This window comes from Cucumis melo, chromosome 4, assembly GCF_025177605.1.
Source record: "Cucumis melo cultivar AY chromosome 4, USDA_Cmelo_AY_1.0, whole genome shotgun sequence".
In the NCBI taxonomy this organism is placed as follows: domain Eukaryota; kingdom Viridiplantae; phylum Streptophyta; class Magnoliopsida; order Cucurbitales; family Cucurbitaceae; genus Cucumis; species Cucumis melo.
The window spans coordinates 30757412-30778900 of NC_066860.1; the positions used below are offsets into that span (position 1 = coordinate 30757412).

The 21489-nt window shown below is 27.8% G+C and overlaps 1 protein-coding gene across 4 annotated transcripts; it reads right to left on the bottom strand.

Moving 5' to 3' along the window:
• Window positions 1-1845: 1845 nt before the first annotated feature.
• LOC103486827 (pleiotropic drug resistance protein 3-like) lies at window positions 1846-15090 on the bottom strand. Of its 4 annotated transcripts, XM_008444931.3 has the most exons (24): window positions 15076-15090; window positions 12740-13076; window positions 12499-12622; window positions 11193-11278; window positions 10507-10591; window positions 10204-10363; window positions 8976-9052; window positions 8792-8845; window positions 8527-8617; window positions 7607-8238; window positions 7072-7385; window positions 6727-6884; window positions 6388-6491; window positions 5961-6114; window positions 5758-5880; window positions 5595-5668; window positions 5048-5380; window positions 4650-4940; window positions 4134-4217; window positions 3915-4048; window positions 3488-3715; window positions 3167-3338; window positions 2580-2834; window positions 1846-2271 (listed from the first exon to the last, which is right to left on the bottom strand). In XM_008444931.3, the coding sequence occupies exons 2-24, from the start codon at window positions 13042-13044 to the stop codon at window positions 2005-2007; spliced, it is 4305 nt and encodes a 1434-aa protein (XP_008443153.2). In that variant the 5' UTR covers window positions 13045-13076; window positions 15076-15090; the 3' UTR covers window positions 1846-2004. The 4 variants fall into 4 exon arrangements, 3 of the variants coding, with proteins under 3 accessions (XP_008443153.2, XP_050939960.1, XP_016899609.2); XM_051084003.1 differs by lacking the exons at window positions 11193-11278; window positions 15076-15090 and having other exon boundaries at window positions 12740-12889; XR_007820413.1 differs by lacking the exons at window positions 1846-2271; window positions 15076-15090 and having other exon boundaries at window positions 2685-2834; window positions 3517-3715; window positions 12740-14836.
• Between the last annotated feature and the right edge of the window lie 6399 nt (window positions 15091-21489).

Here is a 21489-nt window from a genome sequence, read left to right on the forward strand (position 1 = left end):
ACAACAAATGTGAATATAAGTACTAGTAATAAAAATCTTATAAAAAGAAATAAATCATATCTACGTTTTGCTAAAATTAAAAATAAAAAAAATTAAAACATTGAAATTTATATTACATTTTGTTACTCATAATTATTAATATTTGCACATTTTCATCTTTAACTTAATCATAAACCATTTAACCAAAAAAAGATAGGTATGTTTAAATCATCAATACCATACTCACATTATTGGATGATTTGTAACTTAAAAAAAGGTTAACCACGATTTGAATACTTATGGAAAATTAGTTCTAATCTTCACCTTTTTTTTTTTATTATTATTATGAGAAAGTAGAGGATAAAATAGTTGTCACTGAATTTCAAATATTGAAATGGCCATTTCAAAGTTTGATCAAAATGAATCAATAACAAATTAGCTAGTAGTTTTAAATGATTATATATATATATATATATATATATATATATATATATATGATAACTAAAATTATAAAACTTGGAATTTAAAAGTCAAATTTGAGTGCATTTGGCCTTTTAATAATTAAAAGGGTTTTATTGGGCATCACGAAGAAAATCCAAAATGCCAACAAAATGACGTGGGATATCATCATTCATTCAAATTTTTATTTATTTTATCATATTGTTTAACCTTTAAAATATATTCCATTGTAGTCTTAATCTTTGTATGTTCCTTAAAAGTGTAAATTTTTTTTTTCTTTTACATAAAAAATAACTTTAAACTTGTAAAACAAATGTCCCTAAAGTAGTTTTAAAAAGAGCATTTAACTAGCTTTTTACCTCTTTTTTTTTCCTCAAAAAGAAAAAAAAAGGCTTAGTTTTCTTAAGGAATATTATATAAAAGTTGCAAAAAATCAAAGGGATGAGATAACACTAAACTTGAAAATATATTGAAGCATATGCATGGTTACAGCATGAATCGTGATGTGCACATCTCTAATCCTTGCTTTTTTTTTTTTTCTTTTATTATTATTATTTTTAAAAATTTTAGAGGTTGACCACGTGTCTAATCTTTCGACAATATTGTTTGATTTTTATGTTAAAATAAGCATAGTTCAATTAAAATAGAATATGTATTTATTATCCATCTCCGGGGTTAAAAGATTTAATTTTTTCAATTGTATAATAAATTTATTGTAACAAAAATTTAAAATAAGGTAATTACGGGTTTGTTTTGTAAGAAATTTGAAAACAAGCGATTAAATAAAACTAGAGCTGTATTTTATATTGTATTTGATAGTGGATTCATAAATTAAATCCTATTTTAACCATTGGTTTAAAATATTATTGATACGGTTATTTATAAACCATATTAACTAACTATATAGGGAATAAATTAACTTAAAATAAATATTAACTAACTTTCAGAACAGTAAATGAAACTATGTAGAGTAAAGGTGGTTTGAGAGATATTATCCTAATCTTGAACTTAACGATAACAATGTCTCTCTTTTCACAATGATGATATCTTTTTCTTTTTAGAACCAAACATACTTTTCATTGAGACAAAGTCTCTACGTACAAAGTACAAGAAACAAAAACGATGTACGATCAGTAGGTTCACCATGATATCTTAACTAAATTGACATTTCATAATACTCCTATCAAATCCTTAATACTGACAATGCCTCTATTAGAAATGTCCCAGCAGATATTAGCATACTCAAAATGGACTGATGACAAAAGATGCTACCATTCTTCAACAAAGCAACAAAACAAATCTCTCCTATGGTTGTCAACATTTATATTCATATAAGAGTGAGTTTGGCAAGGACTCATGTGAAGTAAGAGTGTATCATTTTAAACTCGTAAAAAATAATGGAAGAAATTAAGAAACAATCCAAGTATGATCAGAAGATCCAATCCTCTAACTCTTGGTTGATTATATACGTCTTGCATATGCGACAAAAATGATCCAACTACGATAGACATAATCATATATTTAGCTTTTTATTTGCTATCCAGGAACGTCAGAAGATTGGTTTATTCATCTTTTTTGGAAGTTTAATCTCCCTATACAAAATCCAAAAATACATGCAAATACAACAGGGAAGAGGATGAGAATGAACCTCACAAGAGGAAGTTGATTGTAGTGAAACCCAAAATAATCTCTCAAGAAAGTTGATACTGTTGTATTTTCTCCAAACGCCACTATTGTCTTGTCTATATCTCCATATTGTGAAGTTAGCAAACAATTCAACGTCCATGATGTTGGGGTTATATAATAAAACCATATCCACCACCTTGGAATTCTCTGCATAAAGAAGAAGAAATTTACTATCGAGTAGCTTTTATGCTCTTTTGTTGTATGGTTAATAGCCTACACTTATTATACCTTTAGCCTCTGTACTTCTCTTTTAGAAGTTTAGAAATAAAAATAAGATTAAACCCATTTTTCAATATAGAATTCAGCTCAAAGGTAAATTTTAGCTTCCATATTTCAAAGAAATTATAGCTCCAGTCCCTTTCGGTTTAAAGCTGGTATTTGATTTAGTCTCAAACTCAATCAAAATAAACATCAAACAGGAACTTAGTTTCCTTCCTCGGTCAGAAATGGCTTACCGGTTTCGGAACTAAAAAGCCAGCAAAGAGATTGAATGTGACATAGAAAGCAGAGGACAAAATGGTAGCAATGTGATAGTTTGGGGTGATGGACACAAGCAGCAGCCCAAGACTTTTGAAATAGAGAAGGGCAAAGAACATTGAGTAGAAACACCAAAATATTTTCCATGCAGAGCCGTAGAATCCAATCATTGGATAGGTGATAATAACATAGATAGCTGCTTGTACAAATACGTAGGGAACCTCAATAATCACCTGCAGAGTGAAATAAATTATTGAAGTTTAATAGCTCAATCTCATGACAGGGCTTCTGGTGGTATGAAGCTTCAAGACATAAACAGAAATAAAACAGTGAGTCGATCATAAGGCTACTTTCTTTGCTACTTTTATGAGTGCTGAAGGTTCTTTGTACTTAGTACGAAGTTTAACCTGTTTTAATAATGTCTCTAAATGTCTAGGAGTACACACATGCATATATATTATATACAATTGGAGGTCGGTTTCTTGTTTGGCCTCGCTTTAATATTTTCATCTTTTGAATATAGGTTTATATTATAAAGATTGAAAAGTTTAAGATGAATATGTACCTGTGCAAGTGAATAAGCCCATGGGGAATACATTCCAGCAAACCTTTCCCTGTACATGACAGTTCTCTCCCTTGATACATTAGGAAAGACTGATGAACAATTGTAAATGCCCATGAAAACAACGCTAGAGTACATTACGCCAAAGTTGTTGAACAAGTCCTGTTGGTTTTCTCTTCAAACATGCATGCAAAAAGAAGAAAAATGTTGCACATACGGTTCAGCCTCCTAATTATATTTTGAAAACTGAAATGGAAGGTCTCCACAAACTTTCACATTCCGAGAATTAGATATTGCATAAATGCATAAAATAGAAATACTTGCAGCTTTTTTCCTTTCTTCCAAAATAGTACCCCAAAAATCAAAGATGACGCAACAGTATGCAAGATACGCAGCAAGTTATAGCGAGGATTCCTCCAATAAGACAAGTTTTGTTTCCAAAGGCAAGCCCCGAACTGTCTAGCGAAATTTTGTGCAAAGACATTTGAAAAGTGCAAATCTCTTGAACCAGGAGATGGAGCACTCAGCTGCTTAACAAGTTCTTTGTTGTTCCTGCAGAACAAAAATTGTGGAAAAGTTATATTTATGTTTTTCTTCTAAAAGTCCATAGATCTCATATACAATACCCAATAAATTAGCTTCTTATTTGCTTGTCTAACGGAAAAAAAAAAAAAAAACAAATAAAATCAACTTTGTACTTGGACGAAATAAAAGAAAAAACGAAGGAAAAAAAAGGTAGAGCTTAACTCACTCATACAGAGAAGAGTTCTTATACACTAGAGCAAAATCTATGCCAAGTTTAGCTTCTGCAGCTGAAGAGGTAATCTCTAATATCCAAGTTGCAGGATTGTAGTTTTCTCTAATCCTTGAAACCCCGGGAACATGCTGTATTAAGAAGATTGAGGTGTTTAGAAACAAAGAAAATGGAATATATAGTCAGTCACAAATGCTAGTTCCAGAGTAGACTGACCTCGAAATATTCTATGACCTGATTTGAATCTTGTCCCAATGGTCCATAGTAGATCATACGACCGCCAGTTTTCAGAAGAATTAACTACATAGAAAGCCAAAACAGCCTAAATTGAGACAATGTTCATAAACAGTTTTATGCTTTCATAACAAACATTTAACGAAAGTAAGAACGCACAGGTTAGTGCTTTTTAGAAGTCAATTTCCCTTGTTTGTTTTTATGAATGCTACCATGTAAACATTTGGACCTGTGATCGTAGTTTTTACTTGTTTGTTTAATCAAGCTACTTGATAATAGTTGTTGTAAACAATTTCAAAACAAAAACATAAATCATTTTTGTAAACAAACTCAGAAATAATTCACAGTATTGTGAAAGAAAATTGAAAACAAATATTTTGCTTCCCATCTTGTCAACATAAACTAAACAAGCTTGTTTGTGTCACTTACCATAGTTTTAAATTTCTAGAAATGCCTCGTGTCAGAACTAAGCATTACAGCAAAGAGTAAGAGTTTTACCTCATCAAAAGATTCAAATATGTCAATACTTGGCTGATGGATGGTACAAACGATCGTTCTTCCAGTATCAGCCACATTCTTGACTGCTCGCATGACAATTGCAGCTGCTCTTGCATCTAAACCAGTGGTAGGCTCATCCATGAAAATGATAGAGGGGTTGGAAACAAGCTCCACAGCTATGGTTAAACGTTTACGCTGCTCGGTTGATAGACCACTGACACCAGGTATCCCAACTAAGGAATCCTTTATGCTATCAAGTTCAATGGTCTCAAGGACTTCATTCACAAATTGCTATAAAAAAAGAAACTAATGTCAATCTAAATTACTGGTTATCCTTGGTGAGTATAATCAATGGCCATTTAAATTTTATCCTTTGAAGGAAACAACAGAAAACATACTGCTTTTGTTTTTGAGTCAATTTCAGGTGCCAAACGGAGCCAAGCAGAGAAGAACAGAGATTCTTCAACAGTTATTTGAGAAGAATGTACATCAGTTTGTTCACAGTAACCAGATACCCTAGCAAATGTTTCTTGAACTTTTGGAAAACCACCGATTTTGATTTCTCCTTCGATGTATCCACTTGTTTTTCTTCCTGCAAGAACATCAAGCAAAGTTGTTTTCCCAGCTCCACTGACACCCATCAGGGCTGTGAGTATCCCAGGCCTTATAGCCCCTGTAATATCAGAAAGAAGCTGGAGTTTCTTCTGAGTAAAACCCCTCTCTCTCATTCCCTAAGATTCCAAGCAAAAAGTTAATGGTGATGTATAACAATGGCCTTCAGTGCTTCAACCATAAAAATCCAGCTTATCTGAGAGACCATTCTCAACACAATTCTTCACTTCCCAGAATAAAAATTGAGTAAAACAACTGCCCATAACTTAATCCCTTGAAAAAACAAATAACATCCCCATTTTAGAAAAAATCCAAGAGTCTTGAGACTATTACCGATGGCATGTCCACATAATACTGCAAATCTCGAAACACTACTGTTAAAGGTCTGAAAGGCAATGCTATTCCACCTGATTTTATAGAAGCAACCAGATAATTCAAGAGAATCAAAAAGGAAAACCCATCAATAAACGTACTGTGAAATTCAGAAAAATGTTACCTTTGGTCGATTCTATGGAGGTCTTAGGAGAAGAAAGAGGGCTTTGGGCAGAATTAGCATCGGCATTGATGTTAGATTGTGAGAGCTTTTCATATGAGATAATGGCAGTGGAAGATCCAGGAGCTGAAAGTGAAAATTGTTGATGAATCTTTGTAGTAAGAAATTCAAATTAGAAAATTGAATGAAGGAAAAATGAAACTTACGATTGAGGAAAGTAAGAGCTAAGGCAAATCCAAAATTGAAAAGGAGAGCAAATCCAAACAAAGCTGCGAGTGAAATCCAGTAGAAGTATTGATGATAATCGAGTCCTCGACTTTGAAGAATTATATGTCCTATTGTAACGTTCGAACCTTGAATCTACACAACCAAACACCCGCCAAATTCTTCGCTCAAATAATACTAATATTAAAGACAAATATCAATTAATTAGTCGCCGACCGCCACTAATTCTACCATATTTGAGTGGCAACACAATTTATAGAAAATTAACTTATGAATGAGTGATATTCGTAGATTGATTCTTTCAACCTTGGTTCTTAGTCATTTATTGAGAACGTCTTTTTTTTATCATCAAGCCAACCAACGATGACAATCAAAATATAATATTATAAGAAAAGAATAATGGGAGACCTTCTGCCATCTTGGAGCAAGAAATTCATTGATAGAAAGCCCAATTTCTCCATAGCTAATTGGTGAAACCCAAAATCCCCATCGCAACCAAGCTGACATTGAGGCTGCAAAATTTCCAAAAACACCAATACGATAAATATTAACTTAGTTGTTTTTACGTTTAGTTAAGAATTGAAATGAAAAAATAGTTGAAAACAAGGGCAAGAAAATCAGAAGAATACAAAGTTTATTCTTTAAAAACAAAGACGTTATAAAAAACAGTGATTTACTTGTAGGATCTTTCTCTAGTAGTAATCAATACAAGATGAGTTGAATGAAGAGACCAAGAGAGAAACTTACGATGAGAGATGATGAAACCACCAAATATCATGATTTGTAATATTACAAAACTGCTAACTGTAGAAGCAACAATTTGTTGATTGACTAAAGCCATCATTCGAAACATGGATAATGAAGATACGTGCAGCGCAAACAACACAAGAAAATGTCGAAAGAACCTAAGAAATAAATATCATTATGCACGTTAACTTAATAATTTAGAAATTGAGAACATAGAAGCAGAAAAAAGCCAACTGTAAACACTAAAACCCAGAAAACCATTATTGTCAAATGAAGCCTAAAACATAAAATTAGCTACAACGACAGATCGATAGGAAGTTGATCAAAGGTGAAACGACTAGTTACCTGGAGACCTCGGGGGTGTAACCGATGACATAATAAGTAAGAGAAGTCCATACAAAGGATTGAAGAAGTGAGAGAGGGAGCTTCAAAATGGCAGGTGGAATTACATAAGCCCAAGGTGGATAAAACAGTAACTGTTTTTGTTTGTAGAAAACTTCAAGTCTTTGGATAGTCATTGCCAATTCAGGCAATGCATCAACTAGGAGCATAAGGAGAGAATAGAATAAGGCTCCCATGTAGTAGTTTCCATGTTCAACATCTATTTTCATTTCTGTCCTTATAAACACTGTCATTGTGATTGAAGCAATCAAGAAAAGCTGCTCAACAAAATAGAGAATATTTGTTATTATAATTAGAAAATTGGAATAACTATCAATATATTTATTTAATTTTCATCTATAATTCTGATATTTTTAACGATATTTTTACGTTTTCATGGGTTTGACTCAACAAGAAGAGCTGATGGACATTTCTTCTGTTATAACATAAAAATCTACAAAACATGCATGAAAAGAAAAAGTAACAAAATGTTACTAACCTGACTTATTTTGAAGACGTAAACAAATGAATTTCTTCTCATGAGGAGGAATTCCCTTGATGCACAAGCTTTAAACACTTGCCATTTAGAAACACTATAATTATTGATCTTCCCAATATTCAACAAAATACCATCATCATCTTTTGAATAATATTGATCTTCTTGATCATCATTATCATAGGGTTTCAAAATCTCCTCTTCCGCCTTTCTTTCTAAATTATTATTGTTATTCCAATGCTTGAACTTTGTACTCAATGTGTCAATAGAAACATATGCATAAGGAGTTTGGTTACGATACCAAAATTGTGGTTGATCTTTCCTTGAAAGCACCTCTTGAAGAAAATCTGCAGTGCTTTTCCTTTTGGGGCATTTGAATCCACAGTGTTCAAAGAAGTCGAGAACTCGGTCACGACGACCTTGATATACAATCTTTTTTTGTGCCATCAAGATCAAATCATCAAAAAGTTCGAAGGTTTCGGGAGCTGGTTGAAGAAGAGAGATAAGAATTGTAGCATTTGTAAGATGAGCTAAGTTTTGTAGGCATGAAATGATTTGGAAGGCAGTGGAACTGTCTAATCCATTTGTGATTTCATCCATGAACAAAGCTTTGTTTGGACCAACCATCATTTCTCCTGCATAAATTTTGTTTCTCCAGTCATATTTTTTTTTATGAATTTTGTTCTGAACGTTTAAAAGTTTAAGTCCAAATTAGACATAAATTCGAAAAACTAAACCTCATCTCTAGTAATAACCATTTAATTTGGTTTCTTATTTTTGTTAGGTGTTTTTAAAATTATGCCTCTAAGCACCCTTTTTATATCTAAATTCCTTTCTTATCTAATTTTTACCTCATAGTTTAAAAAACCAATCTAAATAATTTTGAAAATTAATATATATGTATATATAGTTTTCCACATTACCTGTAGTTAATCTTTTCTTTTGACCCCCTGAAATACCTCTCCTCATGGCATCCCCTACTAGAGTGTCACCACAAACATCAAGTCCAAATATCTGACAAAATGGAAAAAGAAATTTGTACATTTTTCTTTATTTATGACAATTATAAACATAGGGTATAGAATTAAAGTCCAATTCTCTTTTGATCTTCCTATTAAGCTTGAACGCTAAACTTCGATATCAAAATTTTCTAACTGAAATTTGAAATTAAAGAGTTAGAATCATCACCTTGAGTATGTAATCAGTTTGAAGACTGTGTTTTAGTCCTTCAATGGAAATGGCCTGTTTAAAATACCATTATAAACATGTATATTAAATAAGGAAAAATAGAAATAATTGACAAAAGATATATATATATATATATATATTTTACTTTTAGAGTAAAAGGAAAATATATATTTTGTTCTTTTACCTTCATGTAAATATCAATATCAGGATTTGGAATAATCCCTTGTTCCTTCTCCTTTTTGATAATCTCCTTCATAATATCTTCATTCCAAGAACAAATCACCATGCACAATTTTTTTTTTAATTAATATCTCTTTGAAAATAAGCACTATTAAACTTTAAAATTATAAATCATAATATATATATATATATATATATATATATATATATATATATATATATATATATATATATATATATACACACACATATAATAAAAACAAAAAAGAATACTCGGAGTGTTTGACAACTTGAGTAATTTGGAAAAAGTTGGACTTGGTGAGTAAAAAACCAATTCACCTATTAGTTCACAAATAATTAAATAGATTTATTACATAGTTATTCACATTGACTCATACTTTTTACTAAAATACTCACATTTCTCATGTTTCTTTCTTTATGGATGTCAATTATTCTAATTACTGATCTCTAATTATTATTAACTCAACTATTTGTTTTTATTGCTAACTAAATATCTCTCAAATATTTATTTATTTATTTGAATTTTTTTTTAATCTTTTTAGACCTGTGAAAGTTGTACTAATCCAAAACTTAGATTTTCAATTTTTCGAAAGTACCCATCCACCTCTTATAATAGATTAATACAAGTTTTGGAAATCTAAGTTTTGGAATTAAGTTCAATTTTGAATCAATAATCTAAGTTATGTACTTAAAGAAAAAAAAGTAGTTTTTGAAACTTTTATTTTTTTTACTAAAAATGTAACTTTTTTTTTCTAAGATAAAAGTTTAACTTTTCTTAATTTAAAAGAAACGTGAAAATCATTATAATAAATGGGGAGAAAACCGTCACACAAGAACTAAAAACCAAAAGTCAAATAGTTATTAAATAAGACAACTTAAATCAATTATTTATATATATATATATATATATATATATATATATATATATAGTAGATCATTGACCCTATTAGATATTTTAAAAAGCTAAACAATGGATTATGAAAGTAAAATTGAACATACAAGATTTTATTAGACACAAAGTTCTAATTATATCTAAGAGGTCAATGAATTTCTTAAAAGTTTTCGATATCTACAAAGTATGTTGGACACTCACTTAATTGAAAGTATATATAAAAATTCATCGACCTATTTAGATATTTGTTTAATAAAGAACGAAAAATTGAAAGATCAGTTGGTACACATGACCCGAAATTAGATATACAGAAGCTCACCTGCTCGACTTCCGATGCCTTGACACCTGGCCGAAAAATCTAGGGTTTCCCTTACGGTCATTTGAGGAATATGTAGGTCATGCTGACTAACATATGCTGAAGTTTTTTGGGGGACAAATTCTTCAAGTTTATGTCCATTGTAACAAATTTCTCCACTAAACTTTTTTATGGAAGGAGACAATTAAATAAAATCAAATAAACTTTTTTTTTTTTAAAAAAAGAAACTTATAATAAAATGCTTAATTATTATCAACTTTGTCCCTCATAATTGATTTTAATTTTGACTAAATAAAATAAAAATACCTTGAGAGATTTGTTAAGATTTCCAGAAAGGGCCTTTAGTAGTGTGGTTTTCCCACACCCGGGAGGACCAAGTAGCAAAGTTAACCTGAAAGTAACAACTTTCTTTAAACATCGACCTTTAAATTTGTAAATTAATTATGAAACTGAAAATCGAACATGAAAAGTCAACTAAATCACTAAGATACAAAATGTAAATGTTTTATCAAATGTTTTATTTTTAACAATTTTATATATATATATATATATATATATTTAGATGATAAATTATTTATGCACTATTATCTATATTTTATGTTACACGTTTCATTCTTTAATTTTTAAGCTCGTGCTAAATGAGTTATTTGAATTTTAAAATAATATAATAAATCATTCTAAATTTTTTATCTTCTTGTCTAATATTCTTTAAATTTTAAAATATTGAATTGACGGACACATCATTTTCTTTTTCTTAATTAGCAAATCAATTGGTAAAAAGAAAAAACGTAGAAACCAAGTTGGAATTAAGTTTCAATTATTTATTACACATTTCAACATACAAAATTGAAAAAAATTATAGAACTTATAAAGAAACTTTTTTAAAAGTTACAAGAATCTAATAATTAAAAAGAGCATACGTACTGAAGATGTAAAATTAATTATAAAGTAATGTAATTTAATCAGATAATTAATCGAAGTGAAAAGGCTACCTTCCAGGCTTTATAATTCCACTCACATCCTCGATTATGTCAATTTTGGCTTTATGAGACTTTACACCACAAAATTTGATGATGTCCTATCCAAAAATAAATACCCAAAAATTCAAATTTATTGGTATTTTAATTTTCGCAAATTAATAAAAGCAACATAGATTAAATATAGACTTTCAATTTTAACAAAAGCTCTATTAATTAATATGTTCAAGTCGTAAATTAAATTAAATTAATTTACATTATTTTTATTCTTAGCTTATAACTATATCTTAATTTGAATTTCTATATAAGGTTTGAATTGTAATCTTAAATTAGAAGCGAAAAAAAAAAAAAAACCCATTTTAATGTATATTTGAGATGTGATTTTTGTTTGATCTTAATTACTTGTTTTTATTTTTTTTTCACTGTCCAACCAAATCGACATTTTAGGCTTTTTTTTCAAAGATTAAAAAAACAATAATGATAAAAAATATGAAAATATTTTGAATGATGAAAATAGGTAGAAAGGATACTCAAAATGAGAAAAATAGATTTTATTTAGATATCTTGTAATAATTGGTGATGTAAAAATGAAAAAGAATCAATCGAGTATAGTTCAACTAACACCTATATGAATAGAAGAACGAGAGATCTTAAGTTTAGATATCCCTACATCAATTAATACAAAAAAAAATGAATAAGAATAAGAATGGTTTAGTAATTAATTATCAATGGTCTGTCAAGGAACAAAAGTGAGGATTCCCAACACTTTTTAAACTACTTTGAATATTAACCTTTATTTTAAAACACTCCTTTCATTTTAAATCACTCCATCGTTCTAATTTCAATTTTCAACCAACGATTTTAATTATCAATTTCTACTCCAATACTAATTTTTAAATATATTAAGAAAAATTAAAGGTAACATTTAATTCTTGCAACCTTTAAAAAGAATATATACGAGGATTTTAAAAAATAATAATAATGGTCGGGACTTTTTCTAATATACTCTTCAAGTGAGTAAATTTACGAATCTTATAATTTATAGGAAAAAAAAAAACATAAACTTTTGACCTTGAAAAAGAGTATATGTTATTTACCGTTGAATTAAGCTTAATATTTTTTTTTAGACACGTTTCTATCTCCAATTTTTTAATAGTTTTCACTTTCACTATTAACGTTAATTTACATATAATAAGTCTTAAAACATTTGCTTTATTTGAAAAATAAATTTATTGAGAAAAAACTAAATACATTAATTTCCAATTCCATAATTTAAAAAAAGAAATCTGATTGTTCCAATTAAATTAAAATGAAAACTCACATAAAGCTTGCTTTGAAGAGAATTCCAAAGTGTTGGAATGGCTTTCCCATGAACAACCTCACACTCTGCTTCAATATGCACATTTTTATACTTCACTTCCACCGTTGGAAATTTCTCACCAACCCTATACCAATTTAATTAATTTCCTAATCTCATCGATAATGATCAAACAATAATCACGATTAAAACTAAATTATGTTTTTAATTACTTCTTAATGATCAAAGAAAAAAGAAAGCTTACTTGTGGATTCTATCTCGAACTTCAGTCAAGAGCTTAAGATTATCCTTCTTAACATTTTTTATGAGTTTCTCGATAAATAAACGGCGCTCCTTGTTACTGAGTTTAGTAACATCTGCAACTCTTCTCCTTTTCTCTTTCACCTCTCCTTCGTCGTCGCTAATGTCGAACAACGATAATCTCAACCGTTCGAATGTTGGCAACCTCTCGATTTCCGCCCAAAGTGAAGCATCTTCAACGTCACCATCGCCGTCCTCCTCAATGGATGAGGAGCTTCTTCCTATCTGGGTCGCAACCATTTGAGCCATTCTCTCTTTTTGGTCACCGTAGAGAGTTCAAGCTTAGAGGGAGAGGACAGATATATATGGACTTCATGATCGGTATATGTTTGTAATTTTTTAATCTCTTTTGTGTGTTTTAAAAATATATTAAAATTACAATTACAAATATATAACTATACTATTTATCATTAATATAATTTAAAATTTTACTATATTTAATTTGCAATAATATTTTTCCTTCATTTTCTGTAGACACATTCTTTTAATCTTTAGAATTGAAACGTAATTCTATTCTAAAACCTTAATTGCAATTTATATCACTTTAGGAATAATAATTAAGGGTATCAATTACGAACCAAATTTAAGTTAGATTATATCTCCGAATTTTTTTACATTAACACCAAACCTTAAATTCTAATTGCTGCCCTACTTAAAAAATAATACAAAAAGATGAATAAAGTGGTATGGACGTGTATCTTTGGTCAACTTTTTTCACTCTAATTTAATAGGTAGAATATGTTGTTAATTTATTACTAAAGTAGTATGTCATTTTATACCAAAAGTTGGTTTAACTTATAAAAACAAATAAATTAAAGAGTACTCCATCTTCGGTATAATTATGAAATTATCATATGGATTATATAGCTTTAGCTAAAACTATGGGAAAGAATGATTTTATACGAAGAAGAAAAAAAAAAATCCGCCCCCACAATTCCCTAAAAATCCATCTGCCGCTAGTCGCTTGCGACCCACGTCCGTTGCCGCCCCCAACTTCAGACGCCGCTGCCGCTGCCTTCAGATCTGCCATTCCTCGCCCGTTCCTTTGCAACCCACGTCAGCTGCACGAAGCTTCTCGCATCAGCCACCATCGCCGCCCTTCAAATCCGCTCCGCCCCACCTCCGTTCAGATCTCCGATCCAAGCCGTCAACTCCAAGTCGTCGTGGAACAGCCGGAATATCCTCACCACCCTCTTTCCTCTTCAGGATCAAATCCCATTACTTGTTTATGCTTCATGTTTGCATTTAGGGTTTGGCTACTCTCCACTGACGTTCCCTCCTCAACATTATAACACTCCGTCTCTATCTCGATCCTTTTCTTCGCTATCTCGATCTATATATATATATATATATATATTCTGTTTTCAAATCAGTAATTATTTCTCCGACTCAGAAGTTCGGTATGTTCTTTGTAGGTTCTGTTATAGATCGAGGATCTATATCTCCATCCCATAAGTTCTTCCTTTTGTTCTTCGTGGGATCTATCTCCATCCCAGAAGTTCTTCGTTTTGTTCTTTGTGGGATCTGTCTCCAACCTAGAAGTTCCTTGTGTTTTTCTTCTTCGTGGGTTCTTGATATCCTAGATTTACTGATTTGTTTAGTAAGTTTTTCTAACAAACTCAAGTTTGTGATAACCTTGAGTTTGAGGGAGGATATTGACATAATTAGAGTATTTTTAGGAAATATTATTCTTATGAAATATTATATTATTCTTGTATATTCTTTCCTTTAGTGTGTTTTAATATGGTTATATATAGGGTTGTAATCTGTCATTATTATCAATGAATCATCAATGAAATACTGATATTCCATACAATCTAACAGAGAGAAGCAAACTCAAAATATGAATAATTAAGTTATCTTATTTTAATATTTGGTTAAATTATAAATTTCTTCCAATTTAGTTCTTATGAGTTGAGTTCAGTTTTGAGGGTGTGGTTCAATTCCAACTTCATATTTAAATACTATAATTAAAAAAAAAAATATTAATATAATAGGGACAAGAATTCTTCATCGACTCAATGTATCGAAGATTCAATTTCTCATCCAAACGGTAATTATACAAAAAACTAATTCATTAAAGCAACAAGATTATATAGATATATTAATGAGATGAGAGAAGTGTTAAACAAATTAAATTTGAAGAGATAGAAAGGAGAGAGAGAGAGTTATAACTAAAAGAGAGAAAGAACTCATAGCAAAAACAAAGAATAATATTGATAAATATAAGCTTTAGCAAAATTAATTCATCAATTTAAGAGGGAGGGAGAGAGAGCTTACAATGATTGAAATTGAATTGAACGGAACAATGAAACTACACAAATTAAATTAAAGCATATATATATATATATAAGAGGGTTAGCTTGGAGATCAGATATATATTGCAAAAAAAAGAGGCTTCCAAGTATGACCCCTCGATTATTTGGTCATACTTGGCCTCTTTTTTCACTAGTCAATGGAATTATAAGCTTGGCTTTCGTTTTGACTAGTTACTACATTAATTGCACATTCAAACTTTCTTATATATATATATATATATAGAAATTAAATTTGAACAAAAAATCATATTTTCTCTTTCAACCTCATGAATAATATCTAATTTTTAAATAATGAAAATTCAAACAAGTCATTACAATTCTTATGAGAATCTAAATTATATTATATACACATTAAATTAATGAGTTTTAAGAGTTTTCATGAGTGTTGTTCATCGGTCAATTGTTTTTTTTTCTAGACATTCGGCCAAAATAGTCTACTGTGTTGACTGACTAAAGGGTTTGTTTTCACATTAATATAGTAAAATTATTGAAAAATATTTATAAATATGAAAAATAATTACTTTCTATCTAAAAAAATCGTATTAATTATTTTATTATATTTATAAATATTTTTAACTATTTTATAAAATTGTGTATAAAGTAAGTGATGAGGATGCTGGACAACATAGAAAAAACTAAAGACAAAAGAGAAATAAAAAGTTGAAAGAGAGAAGAAAGTGATATCAATTGCAACAGCACATGTTTGGACTGATTTGAACCATCTTGATTGCTAGTCAAGTTTGTCATGAACAAAAACGATATCAATTGCTTCAGTTCGACTATTGATCGATGACGTTTGGCCAATTTTGACGATTTCTTCAAATTTCAGAATTTTGCAAAAATAATATAAGCTTAGAGTTCAATTAAAAGTGTAGGATAATAATTAATACAATCTATCAAGTTTAATCATATGCAAAAAAAAACTCAAAATTTTTAATTAATTCTAAATAATTAAAATAAAAACCATCCGAAATTATTCATAATGATTATTAAGGTTAGCTAATTAAAAAAATTGGTTAAAATGTATTTAATAATTTTTTTTCTTGTTTGACTTTTAGAAGAGTAACTACTCATTTATTTCATAAAGTTTCAAAATTTTAAAGCTTTTGAATTAGGTTCAAATGATGACTTTGGATTTCTAGGTGTTTAATTAGTTAATTAATTATGAAATTTGTTCGTTAATTTTATGGTAATTATTGATATTTTGACAAATGGTAACATAAATAATGGAAGTCTATTGGATATCATTTAGAAATGGCATATCTTAATTAACACTAAAATTCAAAACAAAACACTTTTATTTTTTCAAAAATGGCAATAATATAATCCTCTTTTAATTAACTTTTTCATACATAATAAACAAGTGGAAAATTCGTTCAAATAACAAGACGTTGATGTCTTTGAAAGTGATTTAGGTAAAACTTTATGTAGTTAGTGTGTGGTACCTCCATTACAACATTTCAAATAATATATAGATATTTCTTAAACAAATGTGACAAAATTTAATATATATTTTAAAGTGATTTTAAAATTAGCTTTAATGGAATAAAAACACGTTTTTGAATCACTTAAAAGAATTTAAAAAAAAATTGAAATTCAAAAGAATTTAAAAAAATTGATTTCAATGTACTTTTTATAAACAATTCTATCTAATTAATACTAGAAACTTTCTTAAATATAACAAACTACTGAAATATTCATGCGATTTCTTCTATCTTCTTTTTTTATATATATATATATTTGGGTAACAAACGATCGGGTAGCCAAATATATACCAAAATTTGAAAAAAAAAAATGATTTATATTTGGAGTATCCAAATCTAAACGATTGTGTACCCAATTATTAAACGATCGTATACCAAATCGCGTTACCAAATATATTACGCGCATTGTTAACGGGGCATTTTTGTTATTTTACACGGTGGACCTCTGGACTTTTTCCATTTTCAGAATTGTTTAATACAATGTAAATACCTTACCGTTTTTTTATATTTTTTAAAAGACCCCTAATACTTATAACTATAATATCTTTTTTTAATTAAAAGGTATTGTAATGCAACTTGAGGAAGGAAAAGAGTAAATGGTAAACAATGAACCAACAAAGCAAATAGCATACTTTTATTATAATATTATATATACTAAAAGTAATTCATGATCGAGTTCATGCATAAGCATATCTTTTTTTTACACATTACTTGAATTATGTGATATAATTGATTACGTTTATTTTACTCAACAAGTGTAGATAGGACATGAAGAGTACCATTCATAAAATAAAAATTATATATATTTTTATAAGCTGACTAGGAACTTTAGTCAAAAGAAAAAAAAAAAAAAGTAGAAACCCTAAACACTATGAAAAATAATTACTAAAAGATATATACCAAAAAGGCAAGCAAGTAAAGGAAATGAAAGAATTGACGTAGCCATGTATAGTGCCCTCCTTTTTAGTTTTATTAGTGAATATATGAGGTGGATTTCACGTATTTAAAGTGATCAAGATAGATAGTTTCGTCAATCTTAAAAGAATTCGTTCATATACTTTTTTAAATATTAGATAGCATCGATTAAACCTTTAAACTAATAACTATATTAACTTAAATTATAAACTTTCTTATAAGCAAATCAATTTATCATCTTCTTCTTTAGATTTGTTCGAAAAATATAGCGTGATGTTTTATAATTGGTTTAATTAAATTGTTAAATTATATTATAACTACTATTTATTAATATTTTAAAATTTATTAGACATCCATGCATATACATGTGATGGACTTCTTTAAATATCGAATTAACAAAATAGTTAGAAATGAATTTAGAATGATTTTCGATATACGTACTAATACACCAACCGATTGAAATTTAATTTAAAATTAATATAACAGATATGATACACCATGCAATAACTTATGTGTCATCAAAATCTTATCAAATTTTTGAAAATATATATTAACAAATTAATTGATATACTTTATATTAGTTATATTGATTACACAATTAATCAAATTAAGATGTACTATCAAAACTATATTAAAAAAAATTGAAAACAGAAGAAAACTAAAGCTAAAACCAAAATCAAACTAATGGAATGAAAACAGCCTCATATCAAAACAAAACAATAAGTATAACAACATTCATTGTATATTGGTTACCTATATGATATATTTTATATAGAGCATGTTAGCTAATTGATAATCATTAATTATTTTTGTATGATTGCAATTTTAGAGATGGAAAGTAGTTATATATTGTTTTTTTTTTAATATTTAAAGATAGGGAAAATCAAACTACAAATATTATAATTATCAATATATTTGTATGTCGGTTGATCTATACGATTTAACAATATTCTTAAATGATTATCCATTACAATTTTTCTATAATTAATTTACAATAATCCATGAGCTTCGGCTCATAAAAACAATGCTCTATCTAACTAAGCTAGGAAACTAATCGATAACAATTAATTAAGAATAATATAATTAATGTTAAAATATTGTTTTTCTACCATTTTTTGAATGTAAATATATATATATATATAAATATTTGTACGATACTAAGAATTTTTTATATATAAATATATCCACAAAATAATAGGAACATAAGCATTATTATTTGTGGTATTCATGTTTTCTTCCACTATTTAATTTTACAAGAAAATGTAAAAGTGTGAGTCTTTTTTATCCAAATTAAAATCATGAGAAGTTTTTTCTTTTTATTTTTTTGGTAAATTTCCTAATTTAAGTTGAGTTATAAGTTTGGTGTTGAGATCATTTGATAACTATTTTTTACTAAGTTTTAAAATTTTCAATTTGTATTCTTACCTAATTTTACCAATAGTTTTGTTTTTTAAAAAGACTTTATTACCTACTTAGTAAGAATATTTCAAAAGATAAAAAATAATAAATAATAAAAGAGAGGAAAAACAAGCCCAAATTCTTTTTTTAAATAATTATTTTCCCTCAAAATCTTCACTTAAAATTTAAACTTGTATTGAGGAGGAAAATTTTAAAAAATAGTTGAATATTAAAATTTTATTTATAAAATATAGTAAAATCCATTCCATTCTTTAAAAGTTTTTAAATTTTTTTTCTACGTATATATATATAGGCTATTCATAACAATCTTAGCACTTGTGAAATAAATTATTTAAAAAATAATGAAGAAATAATATGCAGAAAAAATTAATATCGAATCAAATTAGTTCTTTGCCTTCAAAACGTTTCTTATCAGAGATCTCAATTAATTTTTATGTTTTTATTGATTTAGTCTTCACGTTTTACAAATTTTATAGTAAGTTCTTAAAGTTCTAATTTTATTAGATTAATGTAACAAGACATATTGTCTTTATTACTCAGAATTATCATAAGTGTTAAACAACTTAAAATACAAATAGCTTAGTTATATTTAAGAGTGATTGACACGATCTTCTATCTTAAAGGTGGATCTCTCGTCTCATAATTGTTGTACTAAAAAAACTCCTAAAAAGATAAATCAGCGATACATGAAACTTTTTTTGTCGAGGTGGATTCTACCTATTTAAAGTGATCGAGATTGATAGAAGTATTTTTTCGTCTATCTTAGAAAAATCAATTCATATTTTTTCTAAACTTTTGGATAGTATCAATTAAACTTATAGACTAATAACTATATTAATTTAATTTATGAACTTTCTTATAAGATTTGTTCAAAAAATATAACGTGAGGTTTTATAACTAATTTAATTAAATTGTTAAACTATATTATAAGGGAATTAGTTTAGGCTACTATTTATTACGATTTTGAAATTTATCAAGACATCTATACATACTCGTGTGACGTGTGGACTCCGTTAGACGTCGTATTAACAAAATAAATTGATTTATGATTGAAATTTAGAATGATTCTTGATATATATATTAAATTGAAATTTAATTTAAAATTAGTGTAATTAATATACTATTGATACAACTTATGTGTCATCAAAATCTTATCAAATATACATAACAAGTTAATTGATATAAGAAGTTAATTGATATATTTATATGTCAAGTGACCTATACTAAATTTAACAATTTTCATTACGACTTTTCTATAACTAATTTATAATAACCAATGATCTTTGGCTCGTAAAAGCAACGTTCTAACCAACTGATCTATGTAACCAATGACAATTAATTTAGAATAATATAATTAATATTAAAAAATATTACAATCTTTTGAATATAAATATATATAAATATTTTTACGATACTAAGAATTTTTTATATACAAATATACTCACAAAATAATTGGAAACATAAGCATTATTATTTGTGGTATTCATGTTTTCTTCCACTATTTATTTTTACAAGAAAATGTAAAAGTGTGAGTTTTCTTTTATTTTTATCCAAAATCATGAGTTTTTTTTTAATTTTTATTTTGGTAAATTTCCTAATTTAAGTTAAGTTATTAAGTTAGGTGTTGAGATTATTTGATAACTATTTTTTTACTTAGGTTTAAAATTTTAATTTGTATTCATACCTACTTTTACCAATAGTTTCTTTTTTTAAAAAAAAATTATTACCTACTTGGTAAGAATATTTCAAAAGATAAAATAATAAAAAAAGAGAAAAAAAAAACAAGCCCAAATTTCTTGTTTGAATAATTATTTTGCTTCTCAATTTTGACTTAAAATTCAAATGTATAATAAAGATGAAAATTTTGAAAAATAGTTCAATATTTAAACTATTTATAATATATAGTAAAATCTATGGAATTCTTAAAAAAATTGATTTTATTTATTTATTTATTTATTTTTCTTTTTGCTATACATGACAATCTTTTTATCTAAAAAAAATTGTTTAAAAATAATGAATTTTCATGCTTTTTTTAGTCTTTACGTTCTACAAAATTTTTAGTAAGTTTTTAGAGTTTTAATTTTATTGATTAACTTTATTAGATTAATGTCCATGTGACATGTTGTCTTTATTATTCAGAACTATCATTAGTATTATATTTAATTGTTGAACAACTTAAAATATAGATCGCATGGTTGATACGACCTTCTAGTTTAAATGTGGAAGTTTCGATCTCTCATCCTACGATTGTTGTACTAAAAAACCTCCTAGAATGATAAATCTACAAGCTATGTAACTCAGATTTTAGAAATTCATTAAACATAACTCTTTTGTATTATATATATTTCGCATGTTGTAGATCATTCTTAAATTTAAACAACTCTACACCTTAACTCCAAACACCTCAATAGCTTAAAAAACATATTATAAGAATTTTAATGCACTCTTTCTTAAAGTTACATGGAACAATTCTCATATATTTTGAAGTTTATTTACAAACTTCGGTTTCCAATATTTCATAAATCTTAAATTCAATCTTACATAAATAATTTTTTTTC

Excerpts from the sequence above, each read along its gene's own strand:
- LOC103486827 (XM_008444931.3), bottom strand. The coding sequence starts at position 13,044 with ATGGCTCAAATGGTTGCGACCCAGATAGGAAGAAGCTCCTCATCCATT. Across the intron at positions 4,941-5,047 it reads TTGACTCAAAAACAAAAGCA|CAATTTGTGAATGAAGTCCT; the intron begins GTATGTTTTCTG and ends CTTTTTTTATAG. Across the intron at positions 2,272-2,579 it reads GCTTTTTAGTTCCGAAACCG|AGAATTCCAAGGTGGTGGAT; the intron begins GTAAGCCATTTC and ends TTCTTTATGCAG.